This window comes from Augochlora pura, chromosome 10 (assembly GCF_028453695.1).
Source record: "Augochlora pura isolate Apur16 chromosome 10, APUR_v2.2.1, whole genome shotgun sequence".
Taxonomy (NCBI): domain Eukaryota; kingdom Metazoa; phylum Arthropoda; class Insecta; order Hymenoptera; family Halictidae; genus Augochlora; species Augochlora pura.
The window spans coordinates 337,182-358,716 of NC_135781.1; the positions used below are offsets into that span (position 1 = coordinate 337,182).

General features: G+C 43.5%; 1 protein-coding gene across 2 annotated transcripts in view; it reads left to right on the forward strand.

The window, feature by feature from the left end:
- The window catches only part of Iav (transient receptor potential cation channel subfamily V iav), a 41,311-nt gene that overhangs the window by 10,932 nt on the left and 8,844 nt on the right, over window positions 1-21,535 (forward strand). For both annotated transcript variants that reach the window (XR_013494945.1, XM_078192531.1), the window contains exons 4-10: window positions 2,536-2,772; window positions 3,806-3,957; window positions 11,121-11,337; window positions 14,873-15,034; window positions 17,770-17,967; window positions 18,160-18,269; window positions 20,580-20,920. Coding sequence is in view for 1 of the 2 variants with exons in the window: in XM_078192531.1 (XP_078048657.1) it covers window positions 2,536-2,772; window positions 3,806-3,957; window positions 11,121-11,337; window positions 14,873-15,034; window positions 17,770-17,967; window positions 18,160-18,269; window positions 20,580-20,920 (1,417 nt within the window). In the remaining variant the exon portion in view is untranslated. The remainder of the gene's footprint in view (window positions 1-2,535; window positions 2,773-3,805; window positions 3,958-11,120; window positions 11,338-14,872; window positions 15,035-17,769; window positions 17,968-18,159; window positions 18,270-20,579; window positions 20,921-21,535) is intronic.

Sequence of the window (21,535 nt, forward strand, 5' to 3'; positions counted from 1 at the left end):
GCGCACTACACGCTCGAGGCTCGAGGCTCGAGGCTCGCGAGGCTCGAATGCCGGTGCCAGCGATCTCGACTGACGTCGAATAAACCTGCGATTTATTTCGGGTTCGTTCCGCGGCAATCGACGCTGACACGCCGCTATTGGTAATCTATGAATGATCTCAGAACTATGGTCGTCGATAGAGCCTCCATCGAGTGCACCCACTGGTCTTTTATGCTATTCACCGACAGGATAATGCATTGGATTTAAATAAATAACGACCAGGCTCGTCTTCCGCGGACTATTTTTCCCTCGATCAAACAGTTTGCGAGTTTACCGATTCTCAGAGATCGCTATAGCTGCGGAGCTTTGAAATCAGATTCAGTTTCCGCGAATTAAAGACTATCGTTGCGTTCGGATGCGAGTAGTTGGCGACACAGATTGCAATTGTAACATTTTTACAGGGAATACACCGTGTCATTGAATTTTCGGTGCATCAATTAGAAACATCTCAAGAAGAAGATCGAGGTCTAAAACCGACTAACATTTGCACAGTTTTATATTCAACGATTTTTGATAGAAGCAGCTCTACGAATTCAATAATTATGAAGTGCAGTGGTAGGTTTAGTATTAAAGCCAAACGCAGTGAGTTCTAGCTAATAATTTCAATCTAAGCAGAATTTAGAAGCACCATTACCAATACTATTTCGGAGAAGAAATTTTTCCCGCGAATGAACAATTTTCGACCGGATGTTGGGAAGTGTGTAATAACACAGTAAATTGGACATCCTGTGTGTGTGTGTGTGTGTGTGCGCGGCCGCGCGCGTGCGACGGTATTCAAGTAAACCGAGGACATTGTGACAGGCTAGTATCCGTGACATATACCATTCATAATATTAATCACGGCCACGTTGAAACCGCATATAAGCGTCAAATGACCAATTACAGCGTGATATTGTACACTGAGATTAGCTCGGTTTTCGTATAACTAATCACGGCATCGATTAGATCGGACCACATCATTAAAACAATTCAATTTAAAGCGGCAACAGGATTACATCTCGCTTCCAACGTTCTCAGATATTTTTGCAGAAAATTAACGAAACATTTTTCAATTATATATATAGAGCTTCGTTGCAGAATTTAATTGGTTCCTCGAATTTTTTATAATGAAAATTCGCAAACTCTGAATGCATATAGGAGTATTATTTTCAATATCGTCGCTCGATCAATTCGCGGCAAGTTCAATGTAATTCTATTAGGATAGTTCCACGCTTTTATACGCTGCCGCCGAACGAAGCGTCTTAACGCGTCCAAATGTCCATTCCATATTTAATTACGACTCGAAAGTTTTACGGTCTAACCCCGACTCCCTAATGACCTGGAAGTTTGTGCTTCGCGAGGAGATCTTTAAAGTTCGGTCTCACAAACGCCCTAAAATTGTGATTAATATTTTCCATAATCAATTACACTCGTGAACTCCGTTCGTTGTTCTTGCTCTTAGATCTGCGTCCGAGTTTCCTCGCATTATTATCAAAGTTATTATCTCGATTAAACACTCGATATTATCTCGAGTTAATCAAAATTTGCGAAAGATTTTTTTCTAGCCAGTGCAATCGGATTTGCGGAAGAATTACCGTTTGCGAGACGTATCCACAGGCTATAGGTCAGTAGAGATAGTTACGTATGCAAGCGCGTTGCACAATAGCAACCGTTTTGCCGTGCAGGGATAAGACTTCATCCTCGCGGGGAACAAAGAAACCGGGATTGAAATTAAAAAATCCTCGCGCACGAAACATACGATTCTGTTAAAACCGAGGTCTTCAATCTCGATTTTTAAATTGCAATTATGCCGGAGCAGAAAAGTAGAATTTTTCATCTGCAATTAAAATTACTCTTCCGTGTTCGGCGTGCAAACGCTACAAAAAAACCTGCCGAATTTGTATTCTCTTTTGCGGATTCTATGAGAACGTTAACCCCTTCGCGTACCTCGACGACTCCGACTCGTGATTTTTAATAATAACTTGCCAAGTACGAATGTTATGCACTTATTTAAAAGTGAAATAAGTTGTTTTTTTTTGTAGTATTTGCCTTCTAGTCTTTGGACTCGCGGTTTACGTAAACGAATGGGTGACGCATTTGTGCTATCGTTAACGAATATTATGAATAATCGGAATTTTTCTGATTCATCTCGAACTAATTAAAGAATAAGTATAGTTGACTCATTTCTTAAAATTGCTGTCGAACGAAGAAAGAAAACTTTAATTTATTATACAGCATTCTCTTCACTTCAATATTTAAGTATCAATGGTAAAATCACGATATTGTAGGGCAAATGATCCATTGTTATCAATCTACATCTAATCGTTGAGTCAAGGAAAAAGTATAATTATTAACAGATACCCGATCTAAAGGCGAAACAATTGTTGCTACTGAAAATGAGAGAAATATAAAAATAACTTGAATTGTACAATGGCCGGTAGATGTTGCACGCAACGCTATTGTTTGCAAACAGGGCGAAAGGTCGTTCGATTAACACCGGTTCGCTTTCCGTAAAAGTTGCAGTTCCTGAAGAGACTGATCATCCTAGTGTTCCACCTGGTCTCATTGTCGCTGGCGGTGTACCTGAGGCCCAACAATATGACCGCCATTGTCCTGAAATGGCCGGAAGAAATAACGGAAGCTGTTCGTACAATATCGGAGTGCATCACCATCGTGGGCGTGCTGGGCTACATTCTGGTGCAACTCGGCGGCGAGATCATCAACATCGGTCTGCTGTCGTTTCTGAAACAGTTGGTATGCCCCGATCCTGTTTTCCTCCCGCGGATCCACTCGTGAAAGTTGCGATCGCGAAAGCCGCCGCGTCGCGTCCTGTCCTACCGTGCCCTCTAGGCTCGGCGCGGCGCGGCGCGGCGAGGAGAGCAGCTCGCGATCTCCGACCGCGGCCAGGGAAGAGTACATAATGTCTAATGGCAGCGCAAGACGTTGAGCAAACTATTAGTCGAGTAACCGTACCGAAGGATCGCGAGCTGAAACGGAGGAGCACGGTGCAGCTGTCTGCGTCGAAATAACGCGCTCTTAATGAGCCACTGTGCGCCGAGAGACAGGAGCTGCCTGCCTGGACAACGTTATTAGCTGCAGACATGAGTTTCGTTGCGTTAATCGCGGCACCGTTTCAACGAGTTTCGAACCGTTTGCTATTAAACAGTTTCCCGAGACCAAACACCGGCGGATACTTGTTTCTGATAACGCTTCGAATTACGCAATTAGTTGCGTCGCTACAATTTCAGGAATCGTAAAGTAGAGAATTTTAAACGCGACGGACTGACTGCGTTCTTTGACGGAACAGACAATGTAATCAGTTTCGCGCATTCTTGCCTTTTACCCGGCATATTAAAGCACGATAAATAGTAACTTCAACCCATTTGAAATAAACGCGAGATTACCCGTTTGCTTTTAAAAGGACGTATTAACATTAATACTCTACATTGATCGAGTTAATATTCTATACCGGAGAGTTAATTATTCGGTCCGCGTGTGCTAATTTTTCCCTCGACTTTTCGAATGGAACTGAAACATAAAAGCGGAGCTGTCTAACACGTAATTTCGACAATAACGAACTTCGTTTTAAATACATATAATTATGTCGCATAAAGAGTCTGTTACGAGTAAAATTAAATTACGATACGGTAAAACATTATGGTCGGTCGGTTCAATTAGATGGTTTTTTTTTTTAAATATCAGCACGCGTTTCAATTTACGCTTTGATTAATTTTCCAATCTCGCGAGTACTTTGACGACTGATCGAAATGTCTGTGGTGCTTCTCAGAGTCATGAACCAGCCAAGCTGATATTTGTGATCAGCAACCTGCTGATACTCGCGTGCATCCCGTGCCGACTTGCCGGCGACAGAGACCTGGAAGATGCGATACTTGTGGTCGCTCTCCCCTGTTCGTGGTTCCTTCTCATGTTTTTCGCCGGGTAAGAAACATTTTTCGATTATCTTATTTTATACCAGCTGACGTCCAAGATAAATATCAACTTGTTACTTGGATCGGAGTGTCGTGAAAAGACAACCTTCCTAAAGACATCGAAAAGCGTACAATCCTTCTTGAAAGCTAACGGAAGAATGGTTAGGGGAATCGTTGGAACTCGTGTGATATACATTTAATGCGTGAAGAATAAACGATTGGAACTGCAGCACTCATTCCCGAAGCACAACGTGTAGCAATAAGATTGTAGAGACCAGATATCGATAAAGTTATGGAACTTTATCTCAGCTTTGTTTTTAAAACGATGGAAAGATGTTCTCGCGTTGTAAACTTCGACGAGAACGTTTCGAGGAGATTGATAGAACAGTTCTAGGAAGCAACTGTTTCAGTTCGAGCAATAAAAGCACGCGTTTATCATTGCAAAATTTACCGCAGGAAATGTCAGCTGCAGCTCTTTAAGGTTCTAAAAATCCTAGAAGTATTCCGAGCGTTGAAAATATTGGAATAGAGATAGATTCGAGAACCTAGATAAAAATTAGTGCGATCGATGTACGACGCGGCGGCACTCGTGACAAGAGTACAGAATTTAATTCGCACTTTAAAGAACGGAGTAATGTAATTAACAGGTCACTGTTCAAGATCTTAATTGCGAGAGAGAAATATAACAGATTAGCGTAAGAGGGCGTGTTGAGTTTCGAGGAAATAACTCGCAGCAGTCGAAGTGTTAAAAAGCGTAAGTGTAAATGTAATGGCCGAGAAAGCGAAGGTGGAATAACGTCGAAGCAGGTTGCGTGCGCCGGAGAGGTTTTCTCTACACTCTACCGACGATCTGCGCTCTGCACCGTACAGCTTATCCAGGGCAGGTGATCTACATTGTTTATGTTAATGAAAGGCGAGCTGGAAATTTCGTGTCCTATAATTTCCGCGGCACATTCGAAATACGGTGGCGGTGGCGGCGGCGGCGGCGGCGGCGAACGGAGCAACAAGAAGAAAGACATTTATAATCGAGCCGAGAGATAGAACCCCCAGATTTCAAACCTCTTTTTACGTGATTTACGCCGAGATAATGCCGGCTATTTCGCATTATCATGTACGCCTCTCTTGGCAATCGTTTTTCTCGGCGCCATGCCGCGTCTCCCGTTCCCGTCTCCGTTCCCGTCTCCGTCTCCGTCTCCGCCGCGTCCTTTTCACAGCCACTTTTCTGCAGGTATTACTGCAGAACTTTCAGCTCGTCTCCCTTTCCGCGCGGCGACTTCTTCTCCGGCGTTTCCCACAATTTTAAGGCAACGTGACCAACTGCTTTTTCGCTTGCCCCTTAGCGTCGCGTCGCTTTGAGGAACATTTTGTTTTGAGAGCCGAAACGAGGAGGCGGCGGCGGCGGCGGCGGCAAGCGAGCGTGTCCTCGGTATTCAGGAATCTCTTCCGGTCCCAGTTTACCAGTCCTTCGTTTCATAATTCAATTTAGTCGGTTTATCCCGGAATATATACCGTGTTCGCTTTTAACGTGTCGCGACTTTTATTGCCGCTCGAAATTCAAAGCGGAGGAAACGATGGAGGCGCACGGCGTTCGCGTTTCGGTGCTCGAAAATCCGCGTAACCTTTCTCGTTAATTAACGCGTCACCTGCGGCTTTCGTCTCTGATAACGGCCGGTGTTCAATTAACCGGCGAATATATTTATTCGGGCAAATCCTCTGGACTTACGTCAATGAAATCCAACGCGTAGGCAGTGGCTAGCGGCTAATGCTTTGCATTCTCAGAACTCTGTCGGATCGAAAATGATGCTGCAAGGGAAATATAAAGTGCTAGAACGTTGCAAATAATTAGGCTGTTTAAGTCGAATTTGATTGCACCGACCAAGATTCGCCAAATAAATCTGTGAACTTACAACTTCCGAGCTTGATATTAGTCAAAGTTAATAATAATATATCGTTATCGGGTTTAATTTGCCTCAATCAGCTTTTAACGAATTTTGAATTTCATTTAACAAGGAATTTAACATTTGTCAAGGTATTGTGCCAGAATTCTCTCCACTTCTCTTATCAGTATGCGTAATCCTAAATTGATTGATAACTGAAAGATAATTTGGAATATAAAATTGCTGCATGGCGCGTTGCGTTGTCGTTCCACGTAGATATATGTGTTTGATCGTTCACAAAATATACCGCAGCGACGGTGATGCGATAATTTTCCGATTAAAAAATTGAATTTATGGTCGCGAATGTAAAAGAAATATAGCGGCGTTTTCCGCAGCCGTAGCTGGTCGAAAATGTATACTTTCTTTAGCGGGGTTGTGTAAAGCAAAAGCGTTTACACTCCTTCGGGTAATCGCTGTCCATCAAGACACACCCTTTTGTCTGCTGATTCTCTCCCTCTCCCTCTCCCTCTCCCTCTCCCTCGAGTACGCGTACAGGGCCGTAATTCCTCAAAGGCTTTCGAACACTCGGTACCAGATTTCTTGCCCGCCGCGCCGCGCCGCGCCGTGCCGCTAGTGCCGTCGTTCACTTGGCAATAAGCCATCGTCGAGGCTGAAATTAATTTCTCACAAAATTTAATTGAAGATCGATACCGGCGTTTCCGAACGTCCAGCTCCGCGCAGATTCTACCTTTGATTTATTCTACATTAACGCTTCTCCAAATTTACACGCGTCGGACGTATTCGTCGGCCATTATCGTTGCCCTTGAACGCACTTCGAATAAAACAACTTCATACATTACTCGAATTTTCGACGAGATATTATTGCACATGTAACTTGTCGAATTTTACGAATTAATTGAAAATCTGCGAGATAGAATTTGAAACTCTGCAAATGCGTTTTCATTGATACCTTTTGCGTATCGTATCTCTTAACTTAACCCTTTGCGCTGCGATTTCTTTTACAGTTAACAATTTAGAAGGAATACATAAAATTCATGCTCTAGTAGATATATGTATATGAAATTTTCGTCACGAGTCTAGCACGTTCTTGTAGCGCAAGGCATACTGGATGCAAAGAGTATAATCGTTCCGATACGGTGACATTTTTGTTATACGGCAGAATGGCTTTGTTTGATAAATGAATACTTGGACCGTCGCGTAAATCGTGTACATACATATGCATGTAGGTAGGACTGCGTTGTTTTATCAAACACGAAGATCAATCTTCGCGATGATCTGTTAAGTAAACCAAAGCTTGTCAGGGATCAAAAAGATATACCAAGGTCATAAAAGTAACCGCTGCGATAAATCTTTCAAGTCTTTGCTGCGCTCGTATCGTGAAAGATCGTTCGAATTTCGTGCGACTCGCGTGGACACCGCGACGCGGCAGCAACCGCGTGAATGGACGCGCCCCGAGAACGATCCGCCGCAGACGCGAAATAAGTAATAGAAATAGCGGTGTATGTGGCGTCAGAATTCGGCTCGATTTATGGATTATTGAATTACTGCCAGAGACGTACGCGCATTTGATTGATTTCCCGTCCGCGCACTTTTATCAATTCCTCTCCTCTGTCCGTCGACCATCGGTATGCTTATCGAAGAAAGAACAACACCGTAATTACTCGGTCAACGTAATTAACTTCTAAGTAGCAATCCACCGCGAAAGAATAAATACACGATCGAGGTAATTTCAACTTGTGTTTGAATTCAAAGTACGCGGTAGAACGCAAATGGAGTTAATATACGCAAGGAAATTCAATTAAAGGAACAAACTTTAAATTCATTTATATATAACATCTACCATCGGACTATCGTGTTTCATAACTTTTACAGCTGCGATAAATTTATGTAACTTTGTAGCTTCAATTAATTTTTCAAGTCTCTCGCGTCTCGACGACGAATATTTTAATCGAACAATTCGTTGCCGCGTCTACAATTGCTTCAACTTATTAGTCTTCGCGAATCAAAATTATAGACAGTGTACGAATTTTACGAAAATTTTACAGTCGTTTGGCAAGCATTCTACGCGCGGCAAGACAAAAACATCGTTTATGCAATTTCAACCGAAGATGCACGAAGCGAGCTCAATTGTGGTTCATCCATCCTCGGGATGCTAACCTGCATAGTTTAGATTCGCAAGCCTAACGAGACATAATCTTTAGAGAGAGAGAGAGAGAGAGAGAGAGAGAGGGAGAGAGCCGAGTCAGGTATGAACCGAATGTCTACTATTCGGCAAGCTAATTCAGATTTGTAAACTATATATGTATATCTGGTCCGGCATCAACTTCGTCCAGTAATTGGTAAAGCCACTGTACGTGCGCACTGTTTCTCGGGGCTCGTTCCAGGGGACGCAAATTCTAAATGCGATGGCTACGACTATGCCGCGATTTCGACATGTAGCAATAACGCTCAATTTACAGCCTGTCAAATACAATTAGATCAGAAATTCATTGAAACTTCTCGGTGTGTATCGGTGTTAATGTAAAATTGATTCGATCGCTGCCGCCTTTATGTTCGCGTTAATTCACCGCATACCTGTACAAGCTGCCCGTCAATTCGTGTCTTCCGCTTCCAATGATTTTTCAGTCGCGCGATTAGAGAATTTTCCATATTTTTTCAAATATCTAGCTGATTTTTCATGTTTACGTGTGCCCCAATTTTGAATCCCCTGCGGTCGTATGTCTACTTTCAACCATCGAAGCGATTTATTTATCTTTTTTATTTTTACACAAAATTAAATCACACGTATCTAAAGTTTAGAAAAGAATTAAAAAATATTATTTTTCTTACTTCTAATTACGTATTACTGGCTGCCAACGAAGTGAATTCTCTCTAGAAATTTCAAAGTATGGCCTTGTTTGAGGCGACGAACGTAAAAATGTAGTGTTTGAAATCAAATATGTTATCTACGGAATAAACATTGTTACAGCAGACTGGTATGGATAGACTGTGGTGTACGCAACGCACGTACCGGATGGTATGAACCGTGCTACAGACCAGTCTGACAGCGACTGATTTCCTACGGATATTCCTTGCTTTCCCAGGCGGAGCACTCTTACAAAGGAAATGATCTCCGTGTTTACATCTCTCGTCGCAATTCTAACATACTTTCCCAGCGCAGCGTCGTCGTCGCGGAGCTCTCTTTTCCGAGGGTCTCCGAGGGTCTCCGAGGGAAGAAGGTCGCTCCGTCACGTGGCGCGGTTCGATTTTCCCCGCGGATCTACCACCTTTCTCGGATCGAATAAAAAAAAATGGCTCGTCGAAGCCAAAACCGATGCACTAAAGAGACGTCTCTTTTTAAACGCTCTCAGCTATGTATTAATTTACAACAATATGCACCGTCCTCTTTAGAAGAGTCTTTCTTAGAAGAGGCTTTCTTCTTTCTTACTTTTTCTTTTGAAATCGAACCGAAATACTCGGGATCGGAACGGCTCGGAAAAACAATTCTATTCGAAATGACCGAGGGTTGGCGATAACGCGAACCTCTTTCCATTCGCGCGAAGAACTTTCGTTTTACGCGACACCTAAATAAATCGATAACTCCTAAATTTGGAATACGTTTGAAACGACACGAGCGTAAATCGTTCTATTTCGGAGACAACCGCTACGAAATACGATAACATTTCTTATGGTGTTTCGCAAACATACGGCCTGGGAAATCCGCGGAATCTGGATCCCGCGGCGTGCTCGTTCGCGCTCGGTCGCGCTCGATGAATCGGATCGGATCGGGCCGAAAAAGCAGCGAGATCAACGGTGACCGCGATCGGGCGCAGCAAATTGCAGAATCTAACAGCGATTGTGATTTGGAGTATTGGTTTCGCTCGCTGGAAACTGATGCTAAACGTGTCGATAATGCGGCGCTCGATTGACAGTAAATCGGGGGGGACTGATATCTGTTATAGGACACGCGGATAGGTTACTTCCAAAGGAACGCGATACTTGATCGATATAATCGTGTGACAGTGGCGTTCCGCCACACGGTCAGCTACGTGTCGTCGAGAAGTCGAAAGCTTCCGAGAAAATTGCTATTCGGAAGAACAGGTTCTTGTTCTCGCGACTCTCTGCAACCCCTGGTGAAAAGACTCCGTTCATAAACCCTCATATTTTTCTTTTACGATCGAGAAGCAAATACAGAGAAAACAGGAGGCGTTTTGCAGCAGTTTCCTGCGACGCTGCGCCAGCGAATCGATCCTCGAACTATTTCAACGCCATCGCTAATTAGTTGTCCTTGATGACCGATTTTGGTAATTATTGAAACGATTAAAACTGGGACGGCAGTAAGCTGGATCTCAGGTTCCATGTTGTACATGTCGCAACTCTGTCGACCGACAATCGGTTCTGCTGGCATGCGCCTTTGTTTAAAAGGACACCGTTTCCACTGTCTCTAATAAAATAGTGAAATCACCGGCCGGATGTAATATGTGTTCCGCGGTGACAACGATGGTTCGTAACACGGTCTCTGCCGTATCCTTCACATGCGAGCAACGCGATTCTTTGTGTATCGTTGCTATTGAATTCGTCTGCCGTCATTATTAGTTGCGTAAGCCGAATTTCATTGACATTCTGATCTCACCCGACTACGATATTCATCGGCATGCTACTCTCATCCATTATCGAGATATACGGCACAACGTAGCAATAGTATAATAATGTATGTTAATATACAATACATCCAATAATGCTGTCTTCGTAGATATGTATTTTGCATCATTACGAATTATTTCGTACAATTATTTCACGTACACATAATTAAATATAATTACTGAACGCACAATGCATACTTGTACGTATCGATATGTTGTATTATATATTATAATGCGTTGCATATTTCAATAATCAACGAGAATAGAATGTCGGTGAAATCAGAATGTCGATGAAAGTATACATCGGTGTTGAGAAAATAATAATTTGAACCGACAAATGGAACGTGGATCGTTAATATCGCGTGCCTGGGTCACGTTTGTTACAATTACCTAAAATTTCTGCACGTATCGATGGTGTCTATAGAAAATCTTAAACGATGCGTCGAAAAAGTTGGCGAATCCAGCGGCGACGAACATCCTAAGCAACCTGAACAATTATCCACCTAATTTATAGAATGATTATTGAAATTGATTTCTTAATTAGCAGGTATAGGCAACCGATGCGGTGGACCGCAGTGTTGCGGTATCGAATCATCGACGCGTTTTATGCACGATTATCGAACGAGCATTGTATCATAGGATTGTTTTCGCAGCGCTATCCGGCTGACCGGTCCATTCATAACGATGGTCTACAGCATGATAACCGGGGATATGTTGACCTTCGGGATAATATACATGGTGGTGCTGTTCGGGTTTTGCCAGTCCTTCTACTTTTTATACAAAGGCTTCCCGGGCGTGAAATCATCGCTCTATAACTCCTATCACTCCACCTGGATGGCACTGTTTCAGATAACCCTCGGCGATTATAACGTAAGCTCGTCATAAATCAACGTTTTGTTCTCGCTCGCTGGCTGTCTCTATCTACCTACCCGTCTACCTATCTGTCCGTCTATCTATCTATCTATCTATCTATCTATCTATCCGTCCATCTACCTTGCTTGCTTGCTTGCTTGCTCGCGTGCTTGCTTCTGCTATTTATTCTACTCGAGCTTGGATTTTTCTCCTCTAAATTCTTTTCGGCAAAAATATTTGCACATGCAATTATACGTAACAGTTTACCAAAGCGAAATAGACGATTGGTGCTTGCTAATTGGCGAGTAATTCTTCGCTCACTCTCTACATATACGCATCGAAAACGAACGATAGCGATAAACCCTGTGATAATTAAGCGAAACGCTGGAATCCGGTTCAAAAAGTTCCCTCCAACGATCGACCGTTTTTTCCGGACATTACATATAAATTCTGTAATGAATAAACTCCATTCATTCTTGGAGCATACTCGATGGCCTGGAAATATTACACGCGGACCGTTCCGCGGGCACGACCATCATTTCATACGCGACATCTCGGATTTGATGTAAATTGAAATATGTTGTAGCCATGTAAAAGCAGGGGGAAGGAAGTTTGTCATGATTTCGTCGGTCCCGAAAAGTCTCTAAAGCCACGCGAATCTATCTCGCAATCGGAGGCGATCGTTTCATTAAATCTTTTCCTTTTTTTTCTGCTTCAATCGCGAACCATTGGTTTTATCGAAACCATCTTTCACGTTGTCGCGGCACTTTGACGAAATTAAATAACAGACACGCTTGGATTTCGTACGAATCTCTTTGTATTAGACTAGAAATTTTCGCAACAGATTTGTTCGAGTTCTGCCGCGTTGTCTTTTGGAAGTTTGCTTTTTTAATTGGCAGAGACTCGAAAACCGAGGGCACCGAGCCCGGTAAGCCAACAAATGCCAGCCGGTTCTCGGCGGTCCGTTGCCCGATCCATCCGTCGATCCACCGATCGATCGATCGATCGATCGATCGCTCTTTTCTGACGGGTTCGGGAAAAGCGTAAGCGATTGTCCGTCGTAATACAAACACTATAGCTCTTTCAGAGGATACGTCGAGTTTCTGTGCCAAACTCTATTTCGACGAGCCGTGCTCGCCGCGATACCAGCGAGGCTGGGTCTGGTTTCAGTTAGGTCTGACGTAATAAGTACTATCATTAACAAACGTTTCTATACAACTAAATCACGAGCCACTTTCTAAAACGAGTCCCTTCGAATGGAGAAACATTTGTCGAATAACGGTAGGTTTCGAAAGGAACAGTTTGCGAAAATCGGGTTTTCCGGCTTCCTGATTGAACAGCAGTTACCGCGTTCGATTGACTACTTAAATTCACTTGTTACACTTAAAAGTAGCGTTTTTTAAACTCACGCAATATCCATAATGAAAACATCGCTACATACAAAAAAAAACTTTGCTAATATATAGCGATATTTATTCAATTGTCCGCCGAGGTTACAATACTTTTAGAAATTTAATATCTATTCAGAATACTCGATAGATCGCTTAAGATTGGCGCAGAAAATTCTGTTCGCTAATACTAGAGAACCTGTAAAGAACGCAATGCGCGACTCGGAGGTGGAACTTTTGCGATAGCCGAGATTTTCTCGAGATTATCGCTCCTTCGAGTCAAACACTTTCTTCTTTACACGTTTCCTCGCATCGTTAAAGAGTGCGAGGATATTTCTGGGAAAAAGTCTTCCTGCTCTCACCCCGTGTACACGGAATAAAATATTTCCACTACATCCTATGAATCTGCCATATCTCGAACAATGCTCGCGTTTTCATAAGTAAATTCCATTCGGAGTGAAATATTTGAGGTGTTTTCGAAACAATTCTTTCTTTTCCATTTCTAGCAAAAAGAATTCGAACCTTTATCGTTGTAATTGTTTATATTAATCTAATCTCTTTAAAATGAAACGGTTCGATCAGATTCAAATGTATTAAGAAATATTTTTCGGCAACCACTTTTCAATATTCGTAAGTATCGAGTTTTCTAATCTTCCTCGACGCTGTTCGTATTTCGTTTAAATTTGCGTAGGACAGTGGACAGTGTGTTATTGTATATTTGATAAAAGATCAAGAATATCCGCCGCTTTATAAATATTTTTTAAAACATCGATACATCTTCCATCATATTTTCTGTTTTCAATAAACACGGAAGCAATTCTTTCAAAAATAACATTCGCGATTCCGATCGAATATTTTTTGCCCCAACATATCGTACTGTAAAGTAAATACGTTTTTATCTTTATAAAAGTTGTCTTTCCGTAAAGAAGAATACAATCAACTATTTCTGAGCACGTAATCTGAAACTTATTTACGCCTGCGACTTGCATTGATCTGCACTATACATATAATTCAAGCTCGGTTGCATTTACTATCTTTCTCCTAAATAGATAAAGACATCTCGTAAAAGCACAATGCAATCAGCTACTTTGAAACACGCACTCGTAATCGCAGCAAGTCTTGCTCTACGCAATATATTGCAGTCTGGTACAAAACTATCGTGTCTTCCTGGGAAGATAGCACCTAATCGCATCTCTTGCACAACGCATAACTACTAGATCAATAATAATTAAAGGTCTTGAAAGACTTGAAACAAGATGAAAGAGGCTAGTAGGAGACCAATGGATCGTTTCTGCTGATAAGGGAAACACGTTTACTCTACTTTCACGAGAGCGTTAACATGGCGGGGTTGGTGGCCATTATCGGTCCTACACTTCTCTCATCCACAACGGCGCGAAGTCTCCGTCACACGTGACAGTGGGTCGCATAATGAAAAAATCGAATAACTCAAGCTCGTTGCGAACTCGTCAGCGAGATCGTTCGACGCGGGACACTGCGCGAGGAGCGCGACGAGCGCCAGGAGCGTAAATATCGTTCGGCCGATAAATTCGCGAGCGTTTTGCAGCGGGGTTATAATTGTTAAATAAAGCTTCCGGCAATGGTAAGTGTAAATTTTGAAACGAGTCGGTGCTCCGAGCCGGGATGCACGATGCGCGACGCGCGCCGAATCGAACCGACCGACCGATGGCTGCAGGCGGCTGCGAACGGATACGCATCAATTTTGAATTTCAATCAGGGGCAGGGCACGCACGGATCGGCTGTCTCCGCTCGCGTACGAATCGCGTTACAATTTTTCCTTGGTTCCATTTTATTTCGCGGCGTCGAAATGAAAGATTTAGCGCGGGCCTCGCTCGCGCTCGCGCGCGCGCGTCCCTAGAGTTTCATAAAGCTCTCGGTTCGAGCAGTCGGCACGCGGTAAAAATGATCGTCCGTGCAGCGGCTCGGTGAAATGGGCGCAATTAAAACAGCGCGGCGGAGCGCGCCTCCTGGAATGCATATTTCCAGTTGAGAATCCATCCGTTGATTCCGATGGCTGCACGGGCCGTTCGTGTTCGTGACACGGTCATTCCTGCCGCTCCGTCGCGTCCAGCTGCAGGTTATCCCCGCATCGGAACCCACGGCCACCACCTTCTCTCTCTCTCTCTCTCTCTCTCTCCTCTTTTCAGTACGCGGACCTCAGCTACACCACTTACCCTAATTTGGCCAAGACGGTGTTCGCCATATTCATGGTGCTCGTGCCCATACTGCTGCTGAACATGCTGATCGCCATGATGGGCAACACTTACGCGCACGTTATCGAGCAGAGCGAGAAAGAATGGGTCAAGCAGGTACGCTGCAATAAAGCTTTCACAATTTCCGGAGTCGCGATTTCGTACAGGATCAAATGCTACGCTAGCAACACCCGCAATAAGAATATCAAATTCCGACGCCATTATCCGATCATTCGACGCGGTTGTTTTTATCCATTCGGTCTTGCAATTTTGACGAGCAGCGGATCGAAAAGTGGCAGATTCTGAAAAATAACCGCAAAAATGGATCGTCGCATTCGTATGTTTTTGTTCCGCGCGGAGGCTAAGCGGAACGAATTATCCACGGACAGCTCTCGACGCGTTCGCTCGAGCTGCCCGTGGAAAAAGTATTTCTAATATACGTTCGGGACAGTTTCGAACAGCTTGTCGCGGGGAGTGTACATGTTCTCGACGAAGCACAGTCGCGAAACCGCTTTCCTGCGACACTAATAAATGACAGCTGTCGACGGCGTGATTACCAAGTACTTCGCTCGACGTTCCCCTACTCCCCCTATTTCCGTGGCTCTGTTCTTTAATAATCCGATATACATATATGTATACATATATAAAAATACGAGCCGGAATTATTTATTTCCGAAGAAAAAAGCACTCGTCTCGTTTGGATGTTTCCCGTTTAGTTGATCGATGAACGACGAGGAAGAAAAGTACTCGAACCTGTAAATTCTGTACCGTTCGAACAATCGTGTGGGACAGTTTATGGTATCGATTCGCGTGTTCGAAACATTTTCTTTTTGCTCGTCCAGCCGTAGTTTCGCGTTTTACTTTTCAGTTTTGACTTTTTACATTTCTGAAAGTCCGCGAGCGTTCCAGGGTATTTACGTTGTTCGACACGGTTTCGAACTGTCGGGACTCGATCGATGCGCGTCCTTCGATAGTACTCTATCTCGTTCGCTCTTGACATTTTTCAATCATTACCAGCGACGAGTCCAAAGCCTGCAATCAAAATGCTTGTTATCTTATCGGAACCAGTTCTTCGACTCGTAATTCTCCCGTGACCCGGTTTCCATTGTTCCACGTTTTTAAATGGAATATTAGATGCAACGGTATTTACCGCCTCGGCATAATTGTTCCTCGAAAATCGTAGGTGCCGTTCGATGCCATCGATATTTCTGGATGCGAAACGAAGCTTGCAATTCTCGATCGAATCGAATAGGTATACTTGGATCGGTCCGTAGATCGAATAGAATTTAATAAACCGGAGATTTAATGGAATTTAATAAATTGAAGATTTAATGGGACGCGACGGATCGAGGATATGCGCGATGACATTCGAAAATGCTGTTGTTCGCCTCTCCACTATTTTCACCTACTCGATTTTGTCGCATTCGATAACCGCATAAAATGCGCGCGGCACAGCAATCACGGTTCACCCGTTCATTCATTGCCGACGGATTTCTGTGTGTCGGTTAGCCCTTATATTGTAATCGTACACGTGATCAATAACAGCGGCGTGGTTTCCATTTCAATACTGTTCACGGTAGACAATGCGAACGTACTTTTTCATTATTGGTACAGTCGCTCGTGAAACTATTCGAACGTATTGTAGAAGCTATTCGCCGCGCGAGACGTCCGCGATAAATCGAAGGGTTCGAACCAACGCGACAGCCTCGGCGACAAAATAAAGTCTCGGTGCTATCGCACTAATTGAGGCAACAAATATTTTAGCTGCGGCATTTCCAAGACCGGCGAGATTTTCTAACGCAGAAACGTGCTACTTTTTTTTCTGTTTGCGACAGCTTAGGGCAGCAAGGTTTCCGCGAATGCATAAAACCGACCGCATAAACATTCGGCGCCGTTCGATCGATTTTGAATTTGACCTACATACACAATAATCTCCGGGCTTTTCTATTCCATTGAGCGTTAATAACCCCGACAGGAGTTTTCACTGTTTAAATGTTGGAAACACAGGCGTTTAAATACTTTCGCGATCGAGTGTATAAGTGGCTCATGAATTACGCAGAGACCACGGACACGGACTTTGCGAACAATGTGCCTGTCGGCGAGCATTCTCCGCGGCCGAGAGCGGAAAGCCGAAAGCCGAAAGCCGAAAGCCGAAAACAGGTTTGATACGGCCGTATTAATCGCGGATAGTATTGATCGATGCTGCTTTCAAAAATATACAGGGTGTTCAGCAACAGGTTACCGGAAAATCTAAGAGGCGACAAGAAACATCCCGCGAGTCGATAAAAGTGCGTTTATTGTACGATAAAATGCGCAAGATAGAAAACCAATCGCGATAAACCACGAGCGAAATAATAGCAACCGTGAAAGAGGATAGCGCGTAGAAACGTCCATCCTCCCATAAAAAAATCTGGTATAATGTTGCAATAATTTTCAGTCGCCGCAACGTGTCTGATTTTCGTCAAGTTCATAAGAAATAGTTGCTGTTGTTAAATGGGTCAAAAGGTCGTACAGCAGGTATTTGCATTCGCGTATATTGAATTTTTCGAGAGCTGCGCACCTTGCCTGGAATATGATTGGAAAAAAAAACAATTTTCGTGCTCGACATCGTGCTGCGAAAACCGTACGTGGATTCATTATACGTAGAAACAATGCGCTATGTAGTTACGCACGCTGCCGAGTAAATTGACGCGGCGATCCTCGATTGTCGCGAACCCTATCGAACGATGCAACGATCTCTGCGCGATATTTGGTCGTCCAGGCATGGAAAAGTGTCCCGGTCTCGTCGCGAAACTTCGAGCCGGTGTACGGAGTAACTAATGTTCCGCGTTAAAGTGTTAAACTGCTTGCAGTGGGCGAAAATTGTAGTCTCTCTGGAGCGAGCGGTGTCGCAGAAAGACGCTCAGAACTATTTGCAAGAGTACAGTATCAAATTAGGACCCGGAGACGACCCTAACAATCCTGCCTCCGAGCAGCGCGGCGTGCTGGTTATTAAATGTAAATCAAAGACGAAAGCGAAGCAACGGAAGGGCGCCGTGGCCAATTGGAAGGTAATATTTTTGCTTTCCCACTAATTTCGCCGGCCCGGTCGACGAATAAACGAACACGGGCTTGCCAAATATTAAAATCGAAGCGCGTCGGATTGACCAGAGGTCCCCAGATGCCCGAAGGAATAAAAATTCGATTGCCATTTCTGGTTAAATCGCGGCTCGCTGTTTCCTAATTTACATATTTAATTATAGCGCGTCGGCAAGGTGACTATAACCGAGCTGCGAAAACGTGGCATGACCGGCGAAGAACTTAGAAGAATTATGTGGGGACGAGCGTCCTTTTCTACGCCTGTCAGAGTAAGGTAATGATAATATATATATGATATAGTAATGTAATAAGGTAAGGTAGACTAAGGTGCTGCTACAGTCTTGCTACTGGATGGTTGCTTGATAATGATTGTAGTCAAGAATTTGTAATCGTTCAATGATCGTTCTAATCGAAAGATAAAATAGTGAAAAGTATTAAAGCGATGCCTCGATCGTGTCGATCGATTAACTATCATGTTATATAATTTTCAATATTCTTTTTGCAAATGCAAAAGTTCACGGTGGCAACACCCGCGTCGTCGTCGTCGTCGTCGTCGTCGACTACGCTTTTTGCACGAGGAAAGTCTGTTTAATTCGATGCATCCTATAATTAATACGAAATCATGACGCACCGTGAAATATTTTGGAGAATCGCGAACTTCGTTTCGCAGCTTTTGTCAAATATTTCATATGTCGCGTTCAATCGAAAATTTTGTCCGTGGAAGCTGCTATTAAAAGAAGCATATTACAGTTACAGAATTTATCGGACAAATGATGAACGGGATATTATATTAGGTTGTTCGGCAAATAATTCTGCTCTTTTGCGAGAAAGCGAGTGGCGATCCATCGATGTTTAGAATAAATGTTATTTTATAACCGATAGCATTGAAATCTTGTATTAGTAGAAATCTTGTTTATTCGCAAAATACTGTGTCGAGTGCCTTCGTTGCATTTGCGCAATGAATTGATTTTTGTAAACGGAGCAACGCGACTTGAAAAAATGACGATGATAAGCATCCGAAGCTACGTTGCGGTAACTTTCCTCCAGCCGTGGGATAAGCTGGCAGAGTTTGTGCTTCTGTTTCTGTTACACATTGTATATAATTGTAATGGCTGACAGCAGACCTCGGTAAAGGGATTAGCGGGATCACCGGCCGCGTACCCCGCCATAAGCCGACATTTCGATCGCCGCATAGAGCCACCAAACCATCCAGCCACCCTAAACTGTACATTTCGGTACTGCGAGTTTCATTTCTCGGAATATTCCTCCAATCGCGAAAATCAACGATATTTTAGTTTTTCATAACATTTTCATCGACACTGTCCCTGCAACCGACTTTTAATTTTATTATCAGAATACTTTAGCTTACTTTGCTAAAAAGAAAAATTATCGTAAGGAAACAATTCTTAGAACGTTTCGAGATAATTTAAGTACTCTCGCGTATCGGTATTTTTTTCGTTATTTCCTCTTGCATATCTTTCGTTCCCCGCGTTGAACCGGACGCGTCCATGAACGTACATCATAAATTTTCAATCGGCGCGGCGCGCCGGCCTTGGACAGATGATTCAGACCGTTCCGCATTTAGTCGACTTGTCGCTCGTACTTTCGGAAGCATTAAAGTTACAAACGATCTGGAAACTTCGGCGGAAGCGCAAAGAAAACGAAGGCCGGCTGCGAATGTATTCTACAACTTCGAAACGTAATGAAATTTAATTCACGGCCCGTTTGCAATTAGCGCGCGATTACGTAAACGTTTTTCGCACCGCGAGTTCTCCGCGTAAAGCTGTACCCCGGATTCTCAAGCATCGGACGAATTATGCGAACGCGCGTAATATTTGTGACACGCGTTTTTAAACACTCCACGCATTTCGAAAATAGTATTCGCATTTTTGTCGACGATATTACGATGTTAATTACATTGCTTGTCAAATGATTCTCGTGCAATTTCGAATCATAAAATTTGATAGAAAATTTGACAAAATACTTGACTGTTCTCGAATGCGTCGTTACACGTTAATTGCATAAAAATTGTTGTCGCAGACTGTTATTCTATTCGGCAAGGTAGCGAGTCTGTCTCCTGGAAGCATTAGTCACACCGATAAGAGTCCATTTGTATTTCATGATTCGCTGGCACCGCTTTTGTTACGCGGAACGCGACCGGCGAATATGTACGTATATAGTGGTTAACGAAATTAAGCAAATAACAGGAGTCCATATTTTCCTTCTTCGGACTAACTGATTATACCTGCGTACCTATCTATCTCGTGTACATATTGTTCCACGTGTTTGAAAATTTATCTAAATGGAACACGTTGTCGTCAGTTCGTTGTCGTATTTGACTTAACAAAAACTCAAGGATTTCCTAGAACTGTAATTTCCTGGAACAATAGCATGACTGGCAAGAAATATATAACTAAGATTAATTATTATTGCTAATAATATAAAAAGGCATTGCGCTTGGAGTATCACGCAAAGGAACAGTTTTGAGTCGTAGTTAGCGTAGTTAGCCCAATTTTGATTTCGATAAGAAGGGTTCCGAAGAGATTCCGAAAGATGCGACGACTTTATCAATTTTCTGTTTTAGCCCGAGCGTGGAGCAGCCGCAAGTATCGGCGGTGACCGCAGGATTCGGCGGTGCTTTGACTACAGCTTTGGATATGATGGCATTCGCTCACGACATCGACTTGTCCACTGCCACGGAAGGCATTCCGACCAACGTCGACGCGAAGCATGCGAAGCCGAAGATTTTGGCTGACGGACAGAGCGCCGCGCCGAACAAACAAGAGCAATTAGCGGCGCGGCAGCCTGCGGAAGAACAAGCCGCTGTTACCGCGAGCCACCAGCAACACGTTCCAACTGATTTTAGCAAAAAACCAGCCACGCCTGCGACCCTTCAGGATAGGGACCACACCGATGATGTCGGTCGTAAGTTAAACAGGACGTCGAACCTTTGGGCATTGTCGATTAGCCGCAGATTAATATACGATTAAAATTCGAGTCGACTTTATCGGATGCGAGTGACAGAATGACTCGCTCAGATTTTACAAGTAATTGTTGCGCTGACGTATTTGATGTTTCTAATTGAATCGGATGTCGCAGTGCCTGAATAGATACCGTATCCGAATCAATCGAATCGAGTCGGTCGATCAATGATCTTCGTTTCGGTAATCGCGCCTCTTTGCGGTCTCTATCGCATCGAAGATTTCCTACGGTTGTTTAAATTGTACGCGATCGGATCAGTCGGCTAATTGCTTTCGGAAGTCCATTGAATTTTGGTCGACTTAAGAAACAGTTCGAGCGGGAAAGTTTCGAACTCCAATTTCGCCTCGCAGCTGCTTAATTTTTCTGCCGTGCTGAAATAATAATCATTCCCCCCCAGCTAATCCAAGTTTACGTAACTGTTTCTTGGCTATACGCGGTTCCTGACAGAATCAGCCACACCGCCGGAGCTTGCATTTGTTTCGCAATAATCACGAGGAACTATCATGCACGGGCCATTCCCTCAACTATGAACACTTACGTACAATGTGGTAATTTGCT